We start from the raw sequence: 23,739 nt of genomic DNA on the forward strand, positions 1-23,739 counted from the left end.
AGCATTACCCTCAATACTAGGCATACAAAGACAAAAATGGTAGTCTTTGCCCTTAAGGAGAATATACTGGGGGTGAGGGAAGGGCAATACAAACAACATGTATGTGGAAAAGCAAATATAAAATAATTTCGAGAGAGAGAACAACCAAGGGGATTTTATGGTTACCATTTCATAATAGCTTGAGTAAATGATAATCTAATCAAACCAAAAACAGGGCATCCCCCACTAAATTTTTCATTTCAGTTAGACAAAACTGCCCAAGACTCAATCCTGAGCTGTTTCTGCTAGTCATATACTCCCACAGCTTCAAGTAGCATCTCTAAAACAGACCATTCCTAAATCTGTATTATATCTTCAGCCTTAGTCCTCTGAATGCAAGGACTGCATTTTCAACTAGTAGCTAAATCTCTCTTCCACTCAGATTTTCTCCAACATTCTTCAACAAATTAAACCCATTCAAAACCAAATCTATGTTCCTAAAGCTGAACTGCTCCTTAACTTTTCCATTTTACCAAGACCCCGGTTATATAGGCATGTAATCATCTCTGATCCTGCTCTCAATCATTCTGCGCATCCAATCCGTTGCCGCTTTGGATCAATTTTACTACTATACTCTCTTTCTCATTAAGTCCCTACTTCTCCACTCATACCACTGTGCTTCTTTTCACCTAGAAGAGAGTTCGGAATTAGACTTGTGATTTCGCTAGTGACCTGCACAGGGAGAAAACTCGCACCAGGGTACCTTCTCTGCAATTCACGGTGGATCACAAAGCCAGTGTTTGAGACAGGATTTCAACTTAGGTCTTCCTGGTTCTGAAGGAAAGGAGGGAGGGGGGGAAAGGGGAGAGAAGGAGGATCTGAAAATAACGCTTTTAATAATAATTTTGAATAACTTCAATCAATAATTTGATGATAATTTATAAAACGACTTCTTTAAAAAGATTAGCACCTACCTACCTACCTGGAAAGGCTAAGTATGGGCAGCTATTCTATGAGAGCAGGCAGAGGAGGGGACATTTTACGTTCTGCATTCTCTATCTCACGTCGTGACAGAGTTACGGAGAGGAAAAGACCTCATTCACTTATTTACGCATTCATTCATCCAACAAGAACGGAAGCGCCTACGACACACCGGGCACCCGGGGGCAGGGCCTTGGGATACCAACACAAACACTGTCCGGTCAAACACCACCGGCTCTAGACTCCGGGGGCTTCTCCAGCTAAGGGTCAGACACTCCTCAGAACTGGGGCGCAGCTTGGGGACGTCTGGGCTGTTCTCCTTCATGGAAGTTACCAGGAGGGAAGGGAGAAAAGCGAAGAAGGAACACGGGACGGAAAGAGGGAGCAGGGTGAGAAGACAACATCCCCCGCGGCGGCCCCATCCCATTTCTCCAGCTGGTGGCATCCGCCGGGGCCCCCCAGGTCTGAGGGGCTGCGTCGTCCCCCGCGGCCGGCCACATGCGGACGCCCGCAGGGGCTGGAGGAAGGAACAGGAAGCGGAGCGGCATGGAGGGCCTGACGACAGGGTTAAAGACAAAGACTTCCCCACCACCTCCCACTTACACTACGCGGTCCAGCTCGGCCATCGCTCCAGCCACCAGGACGCCAGGATCCACGTGCGGCGCGGGGATATGACTCAGACCACCACGGTTCTCCCACCTCGGACTCCTACAGGCGGAACCGGAAATCGCTTGGTGACGTCACACCCGCCTACTTCCAACCAGACTTGGGCTGTACCGTCCAATACGGATCCGCGGGAGAAAGAGAGAAAAAGACATGTGCTGGCGGCCATTTTTAATGAGGAGTGAGTGGCTGCCCCTGGTTGCTATGGATACCACTAGCCTTCCCCGCAACTGCGCGGTGGGAATCAGCCTGCTTCTCAAGGTCGCTTTGGGTTTAAATGACTCCATCTGTGTGATCTCGAGAAATGTCACCATGTTTTACGTCGGGCGTGTTTTAACATAGGGTGTCCTAAAGGGGAGGGGAATAAGTATTTATATGGCGCCTGCAATGCACTTGGCACTGTTGTAGGAGCTTTTAAAAAATATTATCTGATTTGATCTTCACAGCAACCCTGAAAAGCAGGTGCTATTATTACCTTCATTTTGGGTATAGCACCTACTATGTTCTAGGTAGAGTAATAAGCGATTTCTAAAAATATTATCTAATTTAATTTTTTTTAAATATTTATTTTGTGCTTTTAGCTCCCAGCTCGTGGTGGTGAAGGTGCAACTTCTTTCGGTCGTCCCGAATCCGGGTTCATCCGACACCCGCAGCCACCCCGTAGCGTCCAGGCCAAGCCACCACCTTCGTCGCCGCCATGCCGCCCAAGTTTGACCCTAATGAAATTAAAGTCGTGTTTTTAAGGTGCACAGGTGGTGAAGTTGGTGCCACATCAGCTCTGGCCCCCAAAATTGGTCCCTTGGGTTTGTCTCCCAAAAAGGTTGGTGATGACATTGCCAAAGCAACTGGTGACTGGAAAGGGCTAAGAATCACAGTGAAACTTACCATTCAGAACAGACAGGCCCAGATTGAGGTTGTGCCTTCTGCCTCAGCCTTGATCATCAAAGCCCTAAAGGAACCTCCTCGGGACAGAAAGAAGCAGAAAAATATTAAACACAATGGAAACATCACTTTCGATGAGATTGTCAGCATTGCCCGACAGATGAGGCACCGATCTTTGGCAAGAGATCTCTCTGGAACCATTAAAGAGATACTTGGAACAGCCCAGTCTGTGGGCTGCAACATTGATGGCAAACACCCTCATGATGTCATTGATGACATCAATAGTGGTGCTGTTGAATACCCAGCAAGTTAAAAGCTACAAAGGAGACTATTTGCAATAAATTTAACATTTGACAACAACAAAAAAAAAATATTTATTTTGTTAAACACCTGCCAGTTACATTTAACTTTTAATTTTCATTTATTCTGAATTGATCTTCACAACAACCCTGGTGGTAAGTGCTATTATTAGCCTCATTTTGTATAGCACCTTTAATGTGCTAGGGACTGTACTAAGAGCTTTTTAAAAAATATCTGATCTGATCTTTTTGATATATTTTTATTTATTTCATTAACTATTTCTCAATTACATTTTTAAAAAATTTTAATGTTCATTTTTAACAATTTACTTTGATCTTTACAACAACCCTGGGAGACAGATGCTATTTATTTTCCCCATTTTGTATATGTGGGTAGGCACTATACAAGCGATTTTTTTTTAATTATCTGATTTGATCTTCACAACAATCCTGAGAGGGAGGTGCTATTATTATCTCCATGAGGCAGTTGAGGAAACTGAGGCAGATGGAGGTTAAGTGACTTGCCCAGGGTCACATAGTAAGTGTCTGAGGCTGGATTTGAACTCAAGTCTTCTTGACTCCAGACCCAGCATTACTCATTACCCCACCAGCTACTATCTGTAGACATCTTAAACTCAACTTGTCCAAAACTGAACTTATTATCTGTCCCCCCAAGTCTCTGCCCTTCCAAAATTCCCTGTTACTGTCAAGCAACTTTTTCAGTCCTTTAGGCTCTCATCCAGAAATCATCCTGGATCCCTTGTGATCTCTCTCTCTGTTGCTCTCTCTCTGTTGCTCTGTCTCTCTCTCTCTCTCTCTCTCTCTCTCTCTCTCTCTCTCTCTCTCTCGCTCTTTTTCTCACTCTCGCTCTTTCTCTCACACACACACACACACACACACCCCCATACCCATATCCAAGCCTGTCAATTTCTCCTTTGCAGTCTCTCTCCAATACACCCTCTCCTCTGATATTGCCACTACTCTGGTGCAGGCCTTCATTATCCCACACCTGGACTATTATAATAGCATGCTGGTGGATCTGTCTGCCTCAAGTCCCTCCCCCACCCCAATACATTCTCCATTCAGTCTCTAAAGTGGTTTTCCTAAAGCAAACCCAATCATGTCAACACCCCAATAAACTCCAGTGACTTCTGATTACCTCCAGGATCAAATACAATATTCTCTGTTTGGCTTTCAAAGGTCTTCATAACCTAGCTTTCCAGTCTTCTTACACCTTACTCTCTACCGCCTACTCTTCAATCCAGTGACACTGGCCTCCTGGCTGTTCCACAAACAAAACTGGGCATTTTCTCTGGTTGCCCCATGCCTAGAATGTTCTCCCTCCTTATCTCTGCCTACTGTCTTCCTTGGCTTCCTTCAAGTCCCAGCTAAAATCTCACCTTTTGTGGTTCAGTTGTGTCCAAGTCTCTTCATGGGTGGGGAGGGAGAAACAAAACATTTATTAAGTATCTACTATGTGCCAGGCACTATATTAAGTGCTTTACAAATATTATCTCTTTTATTTTTTCATGATATATTATTAAGGACTGATTTTGACCATAGTACAAATTATAACGGGTCCTAAGCCAAGGATGACTACAGCTAACCAGAGAGTTGTTGTTCAGTCATTTTTCGGTCATATTTGACTCTTCGTGACCCCATTTGGGGTTTTCTTGGCAAAGATACTGGAGGGGTTTGCTATTTCCTTCTCTAGCTCATTTTACAGAAGAGGAACTGAAGCAAACAGCATTAAGTGACTTGCCCAGGGTCACACAGCTGGCAAGTGTCTGAAGCCAGATTTGAACTCTCATATTCCTGACTTCAGGCCCAGCATTCTATCCACTGAGCCACCTAGCTGCCCAACCTCTCTTGGTTCTAGTGCCTTCCCTCTCTTAATTATTTCCTATTTGTATATTTATATTTTCTACTATGGCTTGCATATATATATGTGTGTGTGTGTCTCTTGCTCAGAGACCAGCTCTATATGTAGTAGATCATGCTATTTCCCTTTGTATAAATAGAATATGTACTAAATAAACCCAAAGTAATTCTTTGTTCCAGGACCTGTAGAATTATATTGAGACTATAAAGCCTATTGTTTCTTTTCAAGCGAAGCATATTGTGGATTATTTTTTCCAAAAGGTGATTATCATTATGAGAAGGGAAAGTTCTAGGTCATAATAATTGTCTTTCCAAAACAGGATATAGACTTTGGTAAAGGATGTTAAGCACTTTTTAAAAAAAAAATTATTTTTATTCTGAATTTAACAAACAATAAAATGGACATTTCTGTATACATGCTAGAAAAGAAAAAGAGGATTGTATAAGAAACTACGGATTTCTGTTACATACATCTTGCTTTTCTTTTAAAAATATATATTAATTTAATCTGTAGCTTTCAAAATTGTCCTGCTTTTTCTTCTTTCTGACCTTCCTTTTGTTCTCTTCTATGAATTTTTTTAAAGGAAGCCTCATTGGTCTTCTTTTCTTTCTTTTCTTTTTCTTTTCTTTAGCTAACTTGTCTCCCTTCTTCCTTTTGTCCCTTCTCTTCTACAGAAAGAGAAAAAACTTTTACGTTTTTTGAAATAATGTGAATTTCAAAAAAAAAAAAAAAACTGTTAAAGGGTTAAAGAAAGATTTCCAGGGGGGCACTATTTTTTTTAAAGGGGGCTGTAAGCCAAAGAAGTTTGAGAACCTCCAGTCTGTATTTTTGCAATTGTTTAACTTGTTCCATATAAACTTAGATACAGTGCCATCTGGTGGATGTGTATAGTGTTGTCATTTACTCATTTTCTTTAAGACCAAATTCCTCATTAATTTTACTCCACCAGATAGCATTATTGCAAATCTTGCTTTTTTAAATTCTCTTGATACATAGTAAATTTTGTTCCTGCCTCTCATTTTTATTCTGTGTGGTTTTGCTTTTTTAGATGTGTTTCTTGTATAGATTGTGAGACTTTTCTTATGTGTTCTGCCACTTTCTTCCATTTCATTGGATTGCTCAGTACATTCACATTTAGTTATAAGAATTGGGCTTGTGATTTCCTTCACATACTTATTTAGTATTTTCTTAATCCTCTTTCTCTTTTAAGTCAGTACTTACTCCTTACAATTAATTTTGCTTAAACTACTCTGGTGTGATGCTGTTCTCATGGGCTCCCACCCTTCCCTGATCCTGTTTGCCTGTTTTCTCCCTAGTTTGGGGTTACTTTATTTATTGGTTTCTTTTTCCTTCTTTTCTTTAGTTACTTGTATCTTTCCCTCTTTTGACTCTTCTCTTTCCCTTCCCAGTTAAGTGCTTAGTTCAAAATCTCTCCTCTTTTCTTCTCCCCAACTTCTTATGATTATTTTTCTTTTTCCTTTGTCTTTTTCTAAGAAGTTTTCATTCTTCTTTTCATTAATCTTCTTCTCCAGTCGATTCTGAGCGGTTATTGTCTGATCCTTGGGCTATTATACTTAAATGGATCTATGATCTCATCAACTCAGTTAGTTCTCTGCCACAATGCTTGTTACAGCTCATCCATTCCTATTTGTTTCTCGTTTATGTCTTTCTAAAAGTTCACCACAGGGAGACCTTCTTTGCTTTCTTCCAACATTAAGAAGGTACCAGATGATTCTGCCCATCTATATCATATTCTCTCTTTTGCCACACGATGAGCCTCTCTTCTCTTTTTGACATACCATTCTTTGATGACACTTTTTACTCCTGTTCTATGGAACACGTTAGATTATATGTTTTAACGAACTTTTTAAGTTGAAATATCAAATCTGCGCAGTGCTGCCCCTTCACAGAAGGCAAGGAACTGCTAGTTCATCATGTAGGAGGTCGTCCTCGTGCTGTGGGCTATAAAAGTGTGCCTCCTTCAGAATCTGGTTGATGTGGAAGTAAGGGCCTTGGCATAGTGCAGACTGCTTCCTGTAAGGACTGAGGGGTATTAGGGCTGGATCTGGTAACTATCTGGTTTAAGCTGCTTTCTTGAACACTTCCTCTGTCTGGGCTATTGATGCTGCTGCTGGTACTACTGCTGCTGCTGATACCACGACACTATCACTGCTTGAAGACTCTGTGTCCCAGGAGTCCTGAAAAACAGGGTTTCTGCTACTCCATTTGGTCTGGGGGAGATGACAGTCTTCTTCATTCCCATTCCTTCTCCTTTTCCTGGGGCAGAGGCGTTTGTTCATGGCAGCTAATGGAGGGGAGTTGGACAAGTTCTGTAAGGTGTCCCATTAGATACTTGTTGAAATCTATCTCTTCTTCCATTTGGTCTTTCCTATGTGGACATACAAGCCAAACATCTTTGAGTGACTACAAATCTATTCCAGGAGGTTCTACAGTGCTTTGGGGTTTATGTCATCAATACATCATCTGCAAACAAGAACATCTGAAGGACTTCACCATCGAAGAGAATCTCTCCTCCACTTGGACTCAGTGATGCTTCTCCTCTATCCCTGTAGTGAATATTTTTATCAAACATATCTAAATCTATCAATCTATCTATCTATCTACACATCTGTATCTACCTAAGTTCTATACTTCACTTAATGTTTTTTATCAGAGGGTCATTGAACTTACCTGTTGTTACATTTTCCAAGGAATCTTAAATTATCCTGCTATATGGATGGGAAACATTTTGTGTTAAAAAGAACTTAGAAGTCAATGTTTTAAATATTGTTTGTGAAAGCCTGCTTGTTTCCTATTAACCCTCGTTGAGAATATTCTCAATTTATGTATAGCTGACCCTTATAAAACTAAATAAAAGTGAGAGGAGGTATATAGTTTACTAATTGTTGATGTTTTCTCAGTCACTGTTTTGAGAATCATTAAGGTCCTAGATTTTCTTCTACACTCTTGTAAGTATCCTCTAGACACTTGTAAATTGGTCCCTTAAGGCCCTTACAGTTGTAACATCTCTGACACAAATTTCCTTTTAAGCACTGCAGGGACTATAATATTAGGGTCCAAGGGTGGTTTCATTATCCTTAATGGAGAAAATTTTGCTGTAATAATTTTTGGAAATCTCTTCCATATTTCTTCTGTTTGTAATCTCCTTTCCATTTTCATCCTTGAATGCCTTTGGGATGACTTATATTACTTAGCTGGATATCCTGTCAACCTTTCTAGGGATTGGTTTTACCCTCTCTAATTTATTCACAATCACCTGTCATTCTTCTTGGTAAGATTTTATAAATGAATTTATATTCTAACCTGGTGTTGCATTTTGTCAGGCATCACTTACCATTTGGCAAATAAGTTGACTATTTGGTAAAGTGATTTCCGGATTCTTTTTGTAGCAATTTTCATTGCTACAAAATTTCTGGATGAAATTACTTAGTCAGTGTAAATGTCATTTCTGTTGTTGAGTTCCCATTTTTTACTTTCATTAGCTTGCTGGAAAAATTCAGAGTTGAATCTTAGTTATGTACCACATGCTTTCTCATTACTATTCTTTGTCTTAATTTTAAATTCTGATCTTAGTTCTGATAAGTCAGTGCAGATAGTTGACTCAGGGATAACTTCCATGTCCAAATTTCTTTTCCTGTCTATGAAAAAGAGGCCATTTTCATTCATGTGATGCTGTTTGGTTCTGCTAATTCTAGAGCCTACTAATTCTTTTTTTTTTTTAACAAAGTAGTTGTGATATAGAGACATGAGGCTTCCATATAATCTACAAGTCTTTTGCCTTGCTTATTTCTTTCCTGTGAGCCACATTTTCCTATATATTTCTCCCCATCCTCACCTTATCCTGCCTTTGTATTGAAGTCACCAAATAATGAAGAATATGTTAATTTAGTTTGGAGGGTTTTTATAAAATTAACGATAGAATCTCTCTACTACTTTCTCAGCAACTCATATTGATATATAAGGTGCAACTATTTTCATGGGGTTTTTTTTGACAAATATTTTATCATTAATACTGCAACATATGATGACCAAGTGTCCCACAAATATTTCTTAATAAGTGCTTTTTGGCTTGGCTTTTGTGCTGAAATAATTGGATTGATTTTGTATCTCTTTTTTTGGACCCTACATATAGTTCATTGATTTTATCCTGTAACTGCCCAAGTCATGATTCTTTGTCTCTAAACTTAGTTCAGAAATTCAACTGGCTTGTAGTGAGTTAAGAAATCCATGTCTCCAGCTAATCACTCTTCTATTCTTGTCTTGTCTCAAAGAAATCTGTTATCCTTGAGGGATGCAGATGGACACAAGGGAGTCTGGTCTAGTATCTTTATACCACCAAGCTATCCTTCAAGGATGTCTGGTCTGTTATCCAAAGAAGTCTGGGCCACTATTTCTAACCTTGCAGGTAGACTCAAATATTGAACATTTCCTAGTCACAGGAGGGAAGGAGGGAGTTGTGGTAGCCCTTCATTCCCAATTTCCAACAAATCATAGTCAGCTTTGTAACCAATCATACTGATTTTGCCATTCCTGATGCTGAGTTCTTTTAATAAATCATAACTTTTCCCCTGCCTATGAAGTCCTGTTCTTTCTCCTGTATTCCTCAAAACTATAAAAGAAATGTCCCCATCATTCAGGGTCTTAGCTTAGCTGAGGAAACTGAGATTCTATTTATTGGTAAATTTATGCTTTATTTATAAATTTATCATATTTGGAACTTTTTGCCTCAGTCTTAACTGTTACAGTGCAAATGATAAAACCCACTCTGCCAACTCCTTTCCTTGCTTCTCCAAGAAGCACCTTTAAGCAGGGGCCATCTCCAGTCGTCCTGATTCATATCTTGCCACTGGACCCAGATGTCTCCAGGGGAGAAGTGAGGCTGGTGACTTTGGACAGCCCTCCATCACTCAAATCCAATTCACTTGCAAGTCACAGCAGCATCACCTTCCTGATGCCACGGGCCTCTTCAGGAACAAATGGCAAGCAACAACGTATAAGCAATCCTTCTGTATAAGTACAACTTCCTTCTTCTAGAGTCAGGAAGACCTGAGTTCAAGTGTGACTTCAAGCGCCTACTAGCTGTGTGACCCTGGACAAGTCACTTAACCTTGGTCTGCTTGTTTCCTCGATTGTAAATGAGGATAGTAATTGTACCTATCTTATAGGGTTGTTAGGAAGATCAAATGTTATATTTAGTTTAAAAAAATAAGAGCCTAGCACAGTGCCAAGCACATAATAGATGCTGTGTAAATGCTTATTCCCTTCCTTTGCCTTCCCTTTTAGGACAAAAATGTCAAGAGATCATGAGTCAGCTCCTTCAGCAATTATGTCCACTTGATGGTCACTGGACAAGAATCTCACTTTTTAAGTACCAATAATCAAATTAAAGTTTATTGACAACCTAAAACCTGAGGAACTTTTCGCATCTGCTGCCTCCTTTCTGCTGCTCATCCACTGTCACTGCAGAAAAATGGGCACATAGGCAGGCATATTTTTCCTCATTTTGTGCAACTGCACTATTGATTCCAGATATTTTAGTCCCTGGCAGTCTAGGTAAAGTGGAGGGAAATGTCTTCACATTTGAAATAGGTCGGAGTATATAGGCAGACCCCCCCCAAAAAAGTCTCCCACACTCATTGCAGGAAGATTCACTTGGATGACAGATTCTTTTTTAAAATCCATAAACCCTGTGAGTGAACCTATTCTACACCCTAGCATCCATTACTTTAATCTATTATGAGATTAGCATTTAGCCAATAGTTTCAGCTTTCCAGTGGAGTTTGGACTGGGTTGGGAAAGCAGAGGAAGGTAAAGAGAAGAGGTACTAAATCCAGAGGCAATAAAATAACTAGGCTGCAAGGAGAGGAAAAATACTGGAGGGCAGGTCAAAGTGGGGTAGATTACTTTGGACAGTCATCAACTACCATGAAGGGAGTGTGTGGGACATTAATGCCCCCCAAATGAAATAACAATCAAAGGTTTCTCAACACAACAAAGAGACAAAGGCTTTATTTGCAAGTCTCGAGTGAGAATTGGGCATCGTCCACTCCAGAGTGGTCTGGGTAGGGAGGCAAGTTTCAGAAGGCAGACATGCAGTTTGTATACCCCTTAAAGGCCCTCCCCCAAAACCTCCTTACAAAACAATTCTAAGAAGCCCCAAAACCCCCCTGGACCTCTGTCACCATCCATGGGGGTAGTTGGCCTCAAATTCTTGAAACAAGGAAAGCTTCTTAATCTAACACCTTAACCTCAAACTAACAGACAGCAGTTACAGGCATGCTCACCCTATGTGTAAGCAGGATGTGGATATATGTGGTGTATATGCAAGTTTGGGGGGTGGGGGGTTAATTTTTAAACTCAAAGATATAGTTCAGGCGTTATGGAAGCTAAAATATTAAGTATCCTTTTCCTTAAATGAGAGACTTTCATCCATCCCACTCAGGAGCAAAAAGGGAGGAAAGACAAATGAAGAAAAACTAAAATGGAATACTTTGTCCTTTTTTCTTTATAGACATTTTTCCTAAGTCCCTAGCAGCAGCTTATGTGCTAATGGTTAAGAGTTGAGGATTATTTCTGAAGACTGAAAAACCTCAACTTAAACTTTTACTTCAGTTTATATCTCCCCATCCAATCTCTAAACTTCCTCCAGTGGGAGGGGAAGACTTAAAGTAAAAAGGATAAGAGATATATAAAAGTGTCTCCCAATTCCCATAATTAGTATAGTATTTGAGGAATTTGTTCTTTGTTTTCACTCAGTATCTGCTTGCCCTTGCCTTGATTATTGTGCTTTCTGAAAGCAGTCATATGCAAATTTCCATGCCCAGGCTTCACTGGAAGATGGAATGATGAACTCGTGGAAGTCCTGGGTGAGCTGGAGTCACCAGAGAGCTGAGGTAGTAGGAGACACATTTCACCCCACTCAGTAATGGATAGCACTTCAAGAGGTACTTTCCATGTACAAATAACCCAGAAGTCATTAAAAGAGATGTTTGGGCATAATAGTGTCAACATTATGACCTCAATATAATCCTTCCCTTCAGCTAGAACTACTAGACCAACTGGAGAGAGCATCTTCAGAAGGAAAAGAACTAAGGACAATGACAGAGACAAAGAGCAACACACCCTGACCTTACCCTTTGATGGATGCCCACATAGGATGGTACTGTAAATACAATTCTCCAGTGGACTGAGGGGTAAGGAGGTTCTTGGGAATTTTGAGTATGTTCTATTCTGTTTGATATTTTGTGAGCCTAAACACTTAGAAGGGCAGCTGACTACCCTTGGGAAAAGTGATATACACTGATGGTTTCCGGCTGCAACTTAGGTGGTGACAGATACGCCTGGAAAGTAAAAGGTCCCCATAATAATGCATCTCCTCAATATCAGGCACTCTGAGTTACATTAAATTCTGTCTCCTTTGTTAGAATATCTTATTTTACAAACCCTCAGCATTCTAAAAAATTAGTTTAGAGGAACTGTACCTTGCACAGATTTTTTTCCATCCTTAAGCTATCAAGTCTGAAATAGGAAACACTTGTTGAAAAATTATCAACTCCTCACAATCTGGGACCTGCTTACTTTTCTTACCTTATCTCCCATCATCCCTATTCTCCTCTCTAGCCAAACACTTTGTTCCCCAACACGCTTTCAACTTTCCTGCTAGTAATTAGTAATGCCTTCATCTCCTTTCTATCAAAGTCATTCCCTTCATTCTTTAAAACCAAGTTAATACCTTAACTCAACTGGCATCTGTCATATAATGCCTTATGTGGTATTTATTTCTATAGATCTCCTCACTCCTAATCAATCTTGAGCTCTTAGAAAATGCATCTCTGTATCCTTTGCACATTTTAGGCGCTAAATATTTAGTAAATTCCATTTAATTCATTAGTTGAGTTGCTAGTATCCAAGAAATTACATCTTATCTTTCTATTAAAAAAGACCCCAAACTTGCCTTTTCTCTGTTCAGAATACATTCAGCTGTGAAATTCATGCCTTTCCAATTAAGATTCTATGATACTTTAAAGAGGAACTTATGAGACAATAGCAATCTGAAGAATCGGTAAGAGAATACTTTCCAAGTGGCATACTACAGTTGGCTACCCGGGCTGGCTCTTTGAAAATCACTACTACATTTCATGTGAATATAAAGGACAAGAAGGAAAAACTCAAAGTAGGTACTGTGACAAAGGTGTGCCACAGTGCTAATGGCATAATGTAGAGGGTAGAAGGCAAGGCAATCAGGGTTAAGTGACTTGCCCAAGGTCACGCAGCTAGTAAGTGTCGCGATATTTGAACTCAGGTCCTCCTGACTCCAGGGCTGGTGCTCTGTTCACTGTACCATATAGTTGCCCCCATAATGTAGTTTCTTAAATACACTGTTTGCACATTAAAAAAGAACAATCCACGAAACTAGTTGGAAAATAGCTTAATAGGATAAACCAGTATTAGACAACATTAAAAAATTTCTGAAAAATAAGACTTTATTTTACTATATACAAATATTGTTATAAACAAATGAGAAGATAAAATGCATCCATGTTCTCCACGGTATTTATTACTCCATTTTCATGTAAACAGACTACATTACCACCTCATTCATCTGACTTTTGCTTATCTGGAATGGTTTGTTATACAACCTTACAAAAAATGATCCTCTATAGTTCCTCACACTATAGGAATAAGGTATATAAGCCCAATGTTATAGAATCAGAAGTCTGTAATAATTCTGAAAATTAAAAATTAAATTTCTGCCAATCATTCCGAGATAGAATGGAATCATGGTACAGAGGAGAGAGCAGGACCAAACAATGTTTTCTAGTAACTACTAGAATTTCCTAGTTATCCTCTTAGAGGAAAGGTTTGAATATGTAGCTATGTTTTACTCAGGATTCCTCTACTCAAGCTCCCAGAAATCCTTTAAGCCCCCCAAAAATAATGCCTTTACCTACATACAATACCCACTTCAGCTAAAATCTCTAATTTAGAGAATCTGAAGGAGAGGAATAAAAAAAATTTTTTAAACTATCTGGTTAGTGCTGGGTCCTGACTTATCCAAATACATGCAGCTATATTATGCGTATGGATAATAGTCATGGAATCCATGAATAAATGTAAGCTATACATTCACTTCTCCAAAATCAGAATTCCAGTTGTGCCCATTGCCTAGAACCTACAAGAATGATGTCACCTAGCAGCGGCTTCTAAGGCAGGCTCCTGAGTGTCCATAGAAGTCGAATCTTCTGTCTCAGAAGAAGGGCTATCAAGAAGAGGACCAGCATCCTCCATTTCCAAGTGGTCTGATTTTTCCAGTTCACTGCCCATGCCTGTGTTCTCTTTGGCTTGCATCTCCTGCTCTTCCATTTCCAAAGTTTTGTCTGGGGCTTGGGCTGCAACTTCCTCATCTTCCTTCTGATGAGCAAAGCTACAAATCATGTTGGGTCTATATGAAAAATCATTGTCCTTGATCTGCAGCCATTCCACACCACCTGTTCCAGAAAAGAAATAATTATGCCAAAAAATAGGGATGGAGAGGGGAGGAAAAGTTATAAACTAACATTTTCCTCAATTAATATAATCTTAGACTGATATTCCCAAATAAACATGTCAAAGGAAAAATGCAACCCTTAACAACACACCAAGGCATATGAGTCATTGATTACATTGATCTTGGAAATGTGAGAGTGCCTACAGGGAAAAACTATATAAAGCCAAAAGGAAATTTCAGTTACCTTTAAACCAGGAAGATGACATTTTATTTGTCTGTCACAGGCCTTTCTGTAAAGAGCTTAATCCAGTATCTCAAAGTTACATCTTTAAATAGAGATCTCCTGAAACTACCTCTGACACCAATTATCTTCTAATCATCAAATCAAATGATCATCTTTAGTGTCTTCATCATGTTTGATTTCTTTGGAGCATGACACTATTGACACATTCTCCCATTTTCCACATATTTTGGATACTCAATCCTCCCTTAGCTGCTGAAATATAACTCTCTCTCCTGGTTTCCCTACTTCTCTTACTCATTCCTTCTCTCAATTATTATTATATCGTCTTCTTTCCAACCCTTTAATTACAATACTGTCCAACATTATGTGCTAAGCCCCTTTCTCTATATTTCATTCTACGGCTTCAGCTTGCTTTTATGTAGATCCAAATCCTCAATTCTGGCCATTCTCGTAAAGAGCAGATCCAGATACCCAAGTAGCTACAAAAGTGCATAAATTTATAGGATGATTTAGAGCTGGAAGAATCATCATCTGGCCCAGGGGCAGCTAGAGTAGAGCACCGGCCCTGGAATCAGGAGGACCTGAGTTCAAATCCAGCCTCAGACACTTGACACGTACTAGCTGTGTGACCTTAGGCAAGTCACGTAACCCCAATTGCCCTGCCAAAAAGCCAAAAAAAAAAAAAAAAAAAAAAGATCATCTAGCCCAAATTCCTTCATTTTATAGCCAAAAAAACAGGCCACAGAGAAGAGGTGACTTGACGAAAATCACAAAGATAATAAATAGCAGAACTGGGATTTCCAAACTTATGTCCTACTGGCAGACGCCTCAAACTCACTATGTCCAAAAACTTATCTTTCCCTAAAACCTGTTCCTTCTTTTATTACTACTTTTTATCAGTGTCAACACAGTTCACCTAAATTCCAAGGTTCAAAACCTCAGTGTGATATTTTAACTTTCCTCTCCCTTATCTTTCTATGAAAACAGTTAAAATTTTCAGTCCTACCTTTGCAATTATTCTCACATCCCTTTCTTTCTCTCTATTCCCACTCCCACTTTCTTAGCCTCACTGTTACCTGACTGAACTATTGCAATAGCCTCCTAGAGGTCTTCTGCTTCTATTTTTTCTTGTCTGCCTCTTTTTTTTTTACTGCTGCCATACAGATCTTTATTCACAGCTCTGGTTATATCACCACAAAAGGTCAAAGTCCTTTGCCTAATGTTTAAGGCACTATCCTACCTTTACAATTTTCTCCCATTATACCCCATCATCCACTCTAAATTCCCTCCAAACAGGACTACTTTACAGACTCTATGCTTTCCCAATGTTATGTCTTTTTTCATACTACTTCCTACCCAGAGAATGCTTTTACTCCCTCTGCCTAATGAATTCCTAAACTACTTTCAAAAGCCCAATTTAAATGCCACTTCCTCCATGAAGCACTTCTCTGGTTCCCTAACAAAGTACTTTGCATCTCTCTGTTGCACTAATATATGTGTGTTTATAAATAACATGTCATATCATCAAAACATTGTATCTTCTCAAGCACAGAACTCTGGAAACTAATTCAAATGTAATTTCTCAGTAAGCAAGAAAATAGCTTGTGTGCTCCTAATAGGCTACCCTTTACTGAGGTTTAAATCTGTAGGTTAAACCTGAACTTCTATATTTGTATACAATGCTCATAGCTATTTCAATTATCTGAGGCAATATGCTTAAATTAGTTTCTAAGTACTATCTAGACATTAATACGCTAGTTTCTTGAGGGCAGGAACTGTTTTTGCTTTTTCTTAAATCCCCAGTCCTTAGAACATGCCTGACCCAGAGTAAGCACTTAACAAATGCTTTTTGATTAATTGATATCACACAAGTCAAGTCTGAACCACTATTTTCTGAAAATGATGTATACCAACCTATGTTTTCTTCTCCCTCCTTCTTCTCAGTCAGAAGTGTTCTTGTCATACTCAGTTTCTTCATTGTGTGGCACTTATATTTCAGCTCTGTTTTATGGTTACCTTCTGCATCAACTATAAACAAAGTTACCTCAATTACCACAATGATCAATTTCATATGAAAAATTTAGGCTCTGTGGCCCTGAATTTAACCTGGGAATACAGAGTAATTACTTACCCTGATCTGTATTTTCTTCGAACACAACACAGGTCCCAAGAGTATCTATAGGAAAAGTATAGGATAATTTATTGAGAAATAAGATTCTTCTCAGAAAGTCACATAATTAAAAAGGAGTTTCAGTCAGTGACCCCCTACCTTCATATTCCCCAGCAAAGACATAGCTGTCTACTTGAAGAATAGGTCTTTCCGTGTCAATGCCCTATGAAATGAACATAATAAAATATAGTCAGAACTAGAAGAGACTCTAGCAGGTTACCTTGTGGGAAACCCTTAACTCATATATCCTCCAAATAAGAACTCTAAGACAGGGAGGGCTTCTTAAACTTTTTCCACTCGAGACTCCTTCAGCGCTTCTCAAACTGTGGGTCATGATCCCATAGCGTCTAAGTAATAGTATTGCTCTAGACATAGTATTTGCAGTCCAGAGAATACTTCTTTAGTGAACTTTCTTTCTATTCCATGTAAAACCAACTCTGAAAGGATTAACTAAAGGGCAGTTAAAAAGCTGTCAACAGTGTCAGTCAACTAATATTTCAAAGGGAGGTAGGGAATAAGTGACAACTCATTCAGCAGCAAAAAGTCAGTGAACATTTATTAAGCATCTACCATGTGCCAGGCACTATGCTAAGTACTGGGGATATAAAAGGAGGCAAAAGACAGTCCCTGCCCTCAAGGAGCTCATAATCGACTGGGGAAGAAAATAAGCAAAGATGTTGAAACAAGCTACAGACAGGATAAATAGGAAATAATTAAAAGGGAAAGACTAGAATTAAGGGGATTTGGGAAAAGTTTCCTGTAGAAGATGGGTCTTCAGTTGGGACTTAAAGGAAGTCAAAGAAGCCACAAGGCAGAGATGAGGATAGCCAGAGAAAATTCACACACCTAAGAAATTTCTAAGAGATATCTTTTCCTACTCAGTCTCCCCATTCTTCTCCATGCTTACCTCTGTTTCTCACTGTCTCCTCATGTATCTATCCTCCCCTCCCCCCAACCCCATTCACTCCTCTTCAGTAGAAGACTAATATACATATTATAATATTTTTCTATGGTCCAACTAAATTGTATTTCCTGTTCTTAATGTAAAAGGGCAGAACACTGAATATTTTTTATTTCTCTTAAATAAAGTCCTGATATATGACTCAAATAATTTTGAGGAGGGTAGTAGATAGAAGGGTTTACCTCGGATAAAAAATGCTCTCTAGCACTGACTTAAATCATCTGATATAGACGATTATTAATGTTAAAGATCTGTAGGAAAACAAAGTCCACAACTTCGGTACTCAATTACACTTCACAGTGATTTACTATTTTAAGGATAATTATTATCTCCTACCACTTGTAATTTTACATACCAACTATCACACACTTAATACAGAAATTCTCTATAAACAAAATTTGGCAACAAGTATAATTATTTAGATGGCAAAGCACTTGTGATAATGGCAGCTTGCCTTTATATAGTTCAAATCCAGCCTTTAGATACTTACTCTATCTGTGTGACCCTGAACAAGTCACTTCACCTGTCTACTTCAGTTTCCCCATGTGGAAAATGAAGATGATAGTAATAGCAGCCACCCCCCAGAGCTGTTGTGAAGATATAATGAAATAATAATTGTAAGTCACTTCTCAAACCTTAAAGTGTTATAGAAACGTGAGTTACTGTTACAGTGCTTAATGGTTTACAAAATGCTTTCCTGACAAGAACGCTGTGATACAGGCAGAACAAATATTAATTCCCATTTCCATTTTACAGAAGAGAAAACTGAAGCTCAAAAAACCGTGACTCTGCCCAAAGTCACACAACTAGGACCTCTCAGAACTAGAACTCAAACCCAGCTTTGCTCAATTTAAGTTGGTTTTTTTTTTCTTTTCCCTATATTCCACAGTTAATAAGAGTTTAATCCTGTTTTTAGTTTAGGAATGGTTTAAACAAATCATAAAATGCTGCACACTCACCAAAATCTTGCATTTGTTTCCACATCTTGTTAAAAACTCTGAATCTATAATTCCTGATAATTCCACCATGACCAATTGCTCCTGGAGGAGGAAAAGGAAAATGTGTTAAAAGCTAGCAGTCAACAAAGTGGATACCCATTTTGGAGTGAATGGCTAAACAAACTATGGTAGGTGAATGTAACAGAATATTACTGTGCTGTAAGAAATAGCAAACATTATGAATACAGAGAAATAAAGAATTCATGAGGACGTAATCGGAGCCAATAAAACAATATACACAATTACTACAAAAATGTAAATGGAAAGAATCATAGAACAATTAGAACAAGTGTTGCAGAATTATAAAAAACAAGCACAGTTACAAAGAAGAAAGATGAGAAGATAACTCCCTCCGCTCTTGCAGAAGCAGGAAATCCACAAATGTAGAACATTACATATATTTTCAAACTTCTTTGATGTATTGATGCATTTTTGTTAAGTTTTTCCCTTCTTCCTGTTGGCATTTTTTCTCTTTAAAATATATTCTTTGCTGTATGGAATGCCCTCTGGGAGAGGGGAGGAGAAGGAATACTGGAAGAAATTTAGATGACATAAAAACAAAGTTATCAACAATTTTTTTTAAAGCTTGCCACTGTGGCACAACACGGCCCTTGATGTGGATTCAGAAGAGTGCTATTCGCAGCAACTTCCTCTATATAGCAGCCAGATAGTCACACTCCTAAGAACACAAATCTGACTGTGTCATCCTCCTTGGGCTTCAGCGACTCCCTACGGCTTTCAGGATAAAGTATAAACTTGTCTGGCATTTGAAGCCCTTCACAATCCAGCTCCAACATGTTTTCACACTGATTTCTCAATACTGATCCTCAGTGCCCCATTCCTGCCATTCCATCTCCTATCTCTGCATCCTTGCTGTTACTGTTGTTTGTCCTTTGTTCTCAAAGAGGACCACGACATTATGGAGGTGATGCCATGACATACAAATGAGTTGGATTTAAGTGAGGGAAGGCTGTGTAAATTCACCAGCTTTGCTTTCTCTTCCAGGGCCATCTTGGTCCAGTGACCAGATACATACCAGGACGACTAGAGATGGCCCCCTGCGTTCTTTAAATCAACAAGCATTTATTTAGCACCTCCCATGTGTCAAGCACTGTAAGTGCTGGGGATATTGTACAATGACAAAAACAGTCCCTGTTCTCAAGGAATGTCTAATGGACAACACGCAGACATCTAGTTACAAACTAGATACAGGATAAACTGCAGAAATCTCAAAATCAGGGGGATTAAAAAAGGCTTCTTGCAAAAGGTGGGGTTTTAGCTTAAGACTTGAAGGAAACCAGGGAGTAGAAATAAGAAGGGAGAGAGTTCCAGTTATGAGGAACAGCCAGTGGAAAATGCACGGGAATTGGAAAGTATAGGAAGGAAACTAATGTCGCTGGATCTAGGAGTACTTAGAAGAAGAATAAAGAGTAAGACTAGCAAGGAAGTGGCAATCTAGCCACTTTAGACACCAAAGGATTTTCTATTTGATCCTGGAGGTAACAGGGAGATACTTGGAGTTTATTATATTAAGGAGATCAAGCCTACTCTTTAGAAAGATCATTTTGATGGCAGACTTAAGGCAAGGAGATAAACCAGATGGCTACCAGTATTCCAAGTGTGAGATGATGCAAGGTTATATCAAAGTGGTGGCTACTTCAGAGGAGAGGGGGCATGGCACGTACCAGAGATGTTGCAAAGGTAGAATCCACAGGACTTAGCAACAGATTGGAAATGGAAGGTGGCAAACAGTCAGGGGTGAAGGATGGCACCTACATTGTCAGTCTTGGTAACTGGGAAGATGTTGATGTCTTCAACAGTAATAGGGAAGTTAGGAAGAAGAGAGGGTTTGGGGAAACATGATGAGCTCAGTTTTGGACATGTTAAGCTTAAGATTTCTATCAGACATCGAGTTTGTGATGTCTACTAGGCAGTTGGAAAAGCCAAAACCATAATGCTGGAATGCTTTCTTTACTCACTTCTCTTCAATTAGATATGGGCAGCTAGGTGGTGCAGTAGATAGAGCACCTGGTTTGGAGTCAATAAACCTGTGTTCAAATCCAGCCTCAGACACTGACTACCCTTGTGATCACTTAACCCTGTTTGCCTCAGTTTTCTCATTTGTAAAATAAGCTGGAGAAGAAAATGACAAACCACTCCAGTATCTCTGCCAAGAAAACCCCAAATGGGGTCACACAACTGAAATACCAACAAAATGAACAACAAAACCACCCTAATTAGGTTCCTAGCTACTTTTAAGGCTCAGTTCAAGTGACACCTCTCACAAGAGGCTTTTCCCCGTTTGTGCCAGTTGTTACTGCTCTCAAATGGATAAATTTTTTTGTATATATCTCATATTTATCTCTGGACATGTTGTTTCTCCCTTATAAATGTAACTTTCTTGAGGGCAGGGACTCTCATTTCCATCTTTATATCTCCAGAATCTAGAAGAGTTCCCGGCACATAGTTATTATTTAGTGATGCTTATTCTCTTGAACTGACTAGAACCCAATTACATCACAGTACAATAGAAAAAGTGTTGGATTTGAAACCATAGGTCTAAGATTCAAATCCAGGATCTGACACTTACTTTGTGAGCTTGGGCAAATCACTTACCCTCTCTAGTACTCATCTCTGAAACGAAAGTCTTTGACTGAGGATCCTTCTAGCTCTAATAATCTCCATAACTTTTGTAAGGATCTTACTAGACAATTAAAGAAAAAAATTATCATAATGCTACATACCACTTATTTTCATAACAAATTAAATTGTTAAGTTAGGTTAAGCAGATTGACCTTAAAATAATTTCACTCTGACTTTTCCATTTTGATTACAAATGTACATTTATGACAAAGTGCTAGGCCCAGCATGGGAATGGAATGAATGGAAAGGATGCTGAGTGGAAGTCAGGAGATCTAGACTAGAGTCCTTCTATTGGCTAATTGTATGACCTAGTCAAATCATAAAAAAAAAAGTTTAATTATTTTTATCTGTAAAAATAAGGGGTGTGAGAAGGGTAAGGGAGATTATACTAGCTTAGCATTTCTCAAAACATATTTTAGAAAACCTGTTTCCGATAGCTATGAATAGAAGGGTTTCTTGAGAATATTCTCCATGCTGGTCATGTTGTTCCAAGGGAAAAAAAAAGTTTCATTCCAGGAAATGGTCTTATGTTCTAGAATACTATACTGCATTGTAGCATTATGTTCTGGTAGATCCAAGCAGAAAAAGAATATGGGCTGATCCTATGGTAAGAGGTAAAGATAGTAACATTGGTACCCAAGAATTTTAAGAGGTGGAGAAAGAGTCCAATCTCATGCCAATCCTCTAAGTAGAAGGGTGGATAATGACAAGAAACTGATGAACTTATCTACATGACCAGAAAATACCACGATCAAATAGAGATTCCCGGATATATATTTTTTTAAAAAGCTAAACTTATTTTGTCCCAAATATTTGTCCCTGACTTTACCCCCTGACTAGACCAGCATTTATGACTTTCATCCATATGTTTCATGCCCTAAAGACTGCGCACAGTGCGTGGTCCCTTGCTGTTGTGGTTCGGTCGTTTTTCAGTCACTTCCGACTCGCCATGACCCCACCTGGGGCTTCTCCGCAAAGATACTGGGGCGGTTTGGCCATTTCCTTCTCCAGGTCATTTTACAAATGAGGAAACTGAGGCAAACAGGGTGAAGCGACTTGCCCAGGATCACAAAGCTTGTAAGTGAGGCCGCATTTGAACTCAGATCTTAAAAGATTCCGGTGGAGCCCACCTAGCTGCCCCTCTTGGCATCTAGTAAGCGTTTAATAAATGTTTCCTTCCTGTCTTTCTTCGAGCGGCGCACAGGAAGGAGCACTGAGCGAGCCCCCATCTCCCCGGAAATCCCATCCTGCTCCTCTCACTGGGCGCCAAAGAAACGCGGGCCCAGGAAGCCCGTTCTGAAAGCCAGCGAAGGAATTCCACCTTCCCGAGGCACGCTCTCCACCGAGGCCTAGGCCGTGGGGGAAGGCGCCCGGGCCACCCGGCGACCTTGCCCCTTGGCCGGGAGGCCACTTACCTCCTCTTCTTCCTCCTCTTCTTCCTCGCGTCCGGGAGCTTGCTCACCCAGTGTAGCAGCCGCCATGCTCCACAGGGATTGGATTCAAAGTGCCTTTCCCCCAGCAGCCCCCACTACCGTCACGTGATCGAGCACCGGGGGGGGGGGGGAGGGGTGGAGGTGTGGCCTGCGCCGCCATCTTGAGGGCCGTCTGCTGAGCCACTTCCTGGTTCTCCAGTTCCGGCTCCGCCTGTTCTTCTGAAAGAACCCTCCCCGGTCCTTCCGGCGGAGCAGAAGAACAGGTTCTCCCGAAGAGGGCGTTGGTGAGCTTGCTTGCTCGAGTTTCTCCCTCCATGTGCCCATCCCTGCCTCCTGAATCCGGGCTGAGGCCGCCAAAGAGAAGTGCTGGACCTAGGGCGGGGTCTGCGGATCGGGTGGGACCCGCCGGGTGTTCTGCCCTCTGGGCCTTGCTTATTTACGCTTCCAGGTGGCGCCCGGGCTGGGAAGAAATTAAGGACCGACCAAGCATTTATTAAGCGCCTACCACGTGCCATGGGAATGTTGGTCGAGTTAGCAAGCAATTATTAAACCCTTACTGTGTGTTGGAAAGGCAAAAACAGGGCGTGGTCCATCCCAGATTATACATACATACATGCATGGGGAAGGCGATGGGCCTCCCACGAAAGGGGAGACGTGGAAGACGCCCGAGGCAGAAGGCAGAGGGAAAGGCCGCCTGTGCTCCCCTAGCTGGAGTCTCCGTCAGAGATTCGAACCCCAAACTTCTGACTTCACCGCCCAGCATTTCCTCAAGTCAATGAGCTTTTATTAACTGGCAGACACTCGTCTTTGATTACCAAGAGCAACAAAACAGCAAAACCAGCACCCCCTTCGGCCCCAGTGTAGGCTGGCCCTGATCAAGTGGGGCATTAGATGACTCGAAAGGGAGACGAGGTGAATGAGAGAAAAGGACTCTGGGCAATTTGTAGAAGATTGTCGATATTATACAATTCAAAAAAAGCTTGTATTAACCACCCATTTTGCACCAAGATGAAACCAAATAACGTCTATCAAGGACTTTAAAGTGCCATATATGCCCTAAGAATTATTAGAGTTGTCATTACATCCAGAAAGACCA

At 40.2% G+C, this 23,739-nt stretch overlaps 3 protein-coding genes and 1 pseudogene across 3 annotated transcripts in view; 1 reads left to right on the plus strand and 3 right to left on the minus strand.

Moving 5' to 3' along the window:
* The window catches only part of RPF2 (ribosome production factor 2 homolog), a 40,378-nt gene extending 38,695 nt beyond the window's left edge, over positions 1-1,683 (minus strand). The window contains exon 1 of the mRNA XM_036765848.1: positions 1,564-1,683. Within this exon, the coding sequence (XP_036621743.1) occupies positions 1,564-1,586 (23 nt within the window). The 5' untranslated portion in view covers positions 1,587-1,683. The remainder of the gene's footprint in view (positions 1-1,563) is intronic.
* Positions 1,684-2,209: 526 nt separating this feature from the next.
* On the plus strand, positions 2,210-2,865 carry LOC118857163 (60S ribosomal protein L12-like). The gene has a single exon (XM_036767810.1). The coding sequence runs from the start codon at positions 2,321-2,323 to the stop codon at positions 2,816-2,818; it is 498 nt and encodes a 165-aa protein (XP_036623705.1). The 5' UTR covers positions 2,210-2,320; the 3' UTR covers positions 2,819-2,865.
* A 3,753-nt stretch (positions 2,866-6,618) lies between these two features.
* LOC118858689 lies at positions 6,619-6,986 on the minus strand (annotated as a pseudogene).
* Positions 6,987-13,164: 6,178 nt separating this feature from the next.
* On the minus strand, positions 13,165-22,825 carry GTF3C6 (general transcription factor IIIC subunit 6). Its single transcript, XM_036765812.1, has 6 exons — positions 22,626-22,825; positions 18,529-18,609; positions 16,708-16,771; positions 16,570-16,614; positions 16,353-16,466; positions 13,165-14,195 (listed from the first exon to the last, which is right to left on the minus strand). The coding sequence occupies exons 1-6, from the start codon at positions 22,689-22,691 to the stop codon at positions 13,894-13,896; spliced, it is 672 nt and encodes a 223-aa protein (XP_036621707.1). The 5' UTR covers positions 22,692-22,825; the 3' UTR covers positions 13,165-13,893.
* Between the last annotated feature and the right edge of the window lie 914 nt (positions 22,826-23,739).

This window comes from Trichosurus vulpecula, chromosome 7, assembly GCF_011100635.1.
Source record: "Trichosurus vulpecula isolate mTriVul1 chromosome 7, mTriVul1.pri, whole genome shotgun sequence".
Lineage (NCBI taxonomy): Eukaryota > Metazoa > Chordata > Mammalia > Diprotodontia > Phalangeridae > Trichosurus > Trichosurus vulpecula.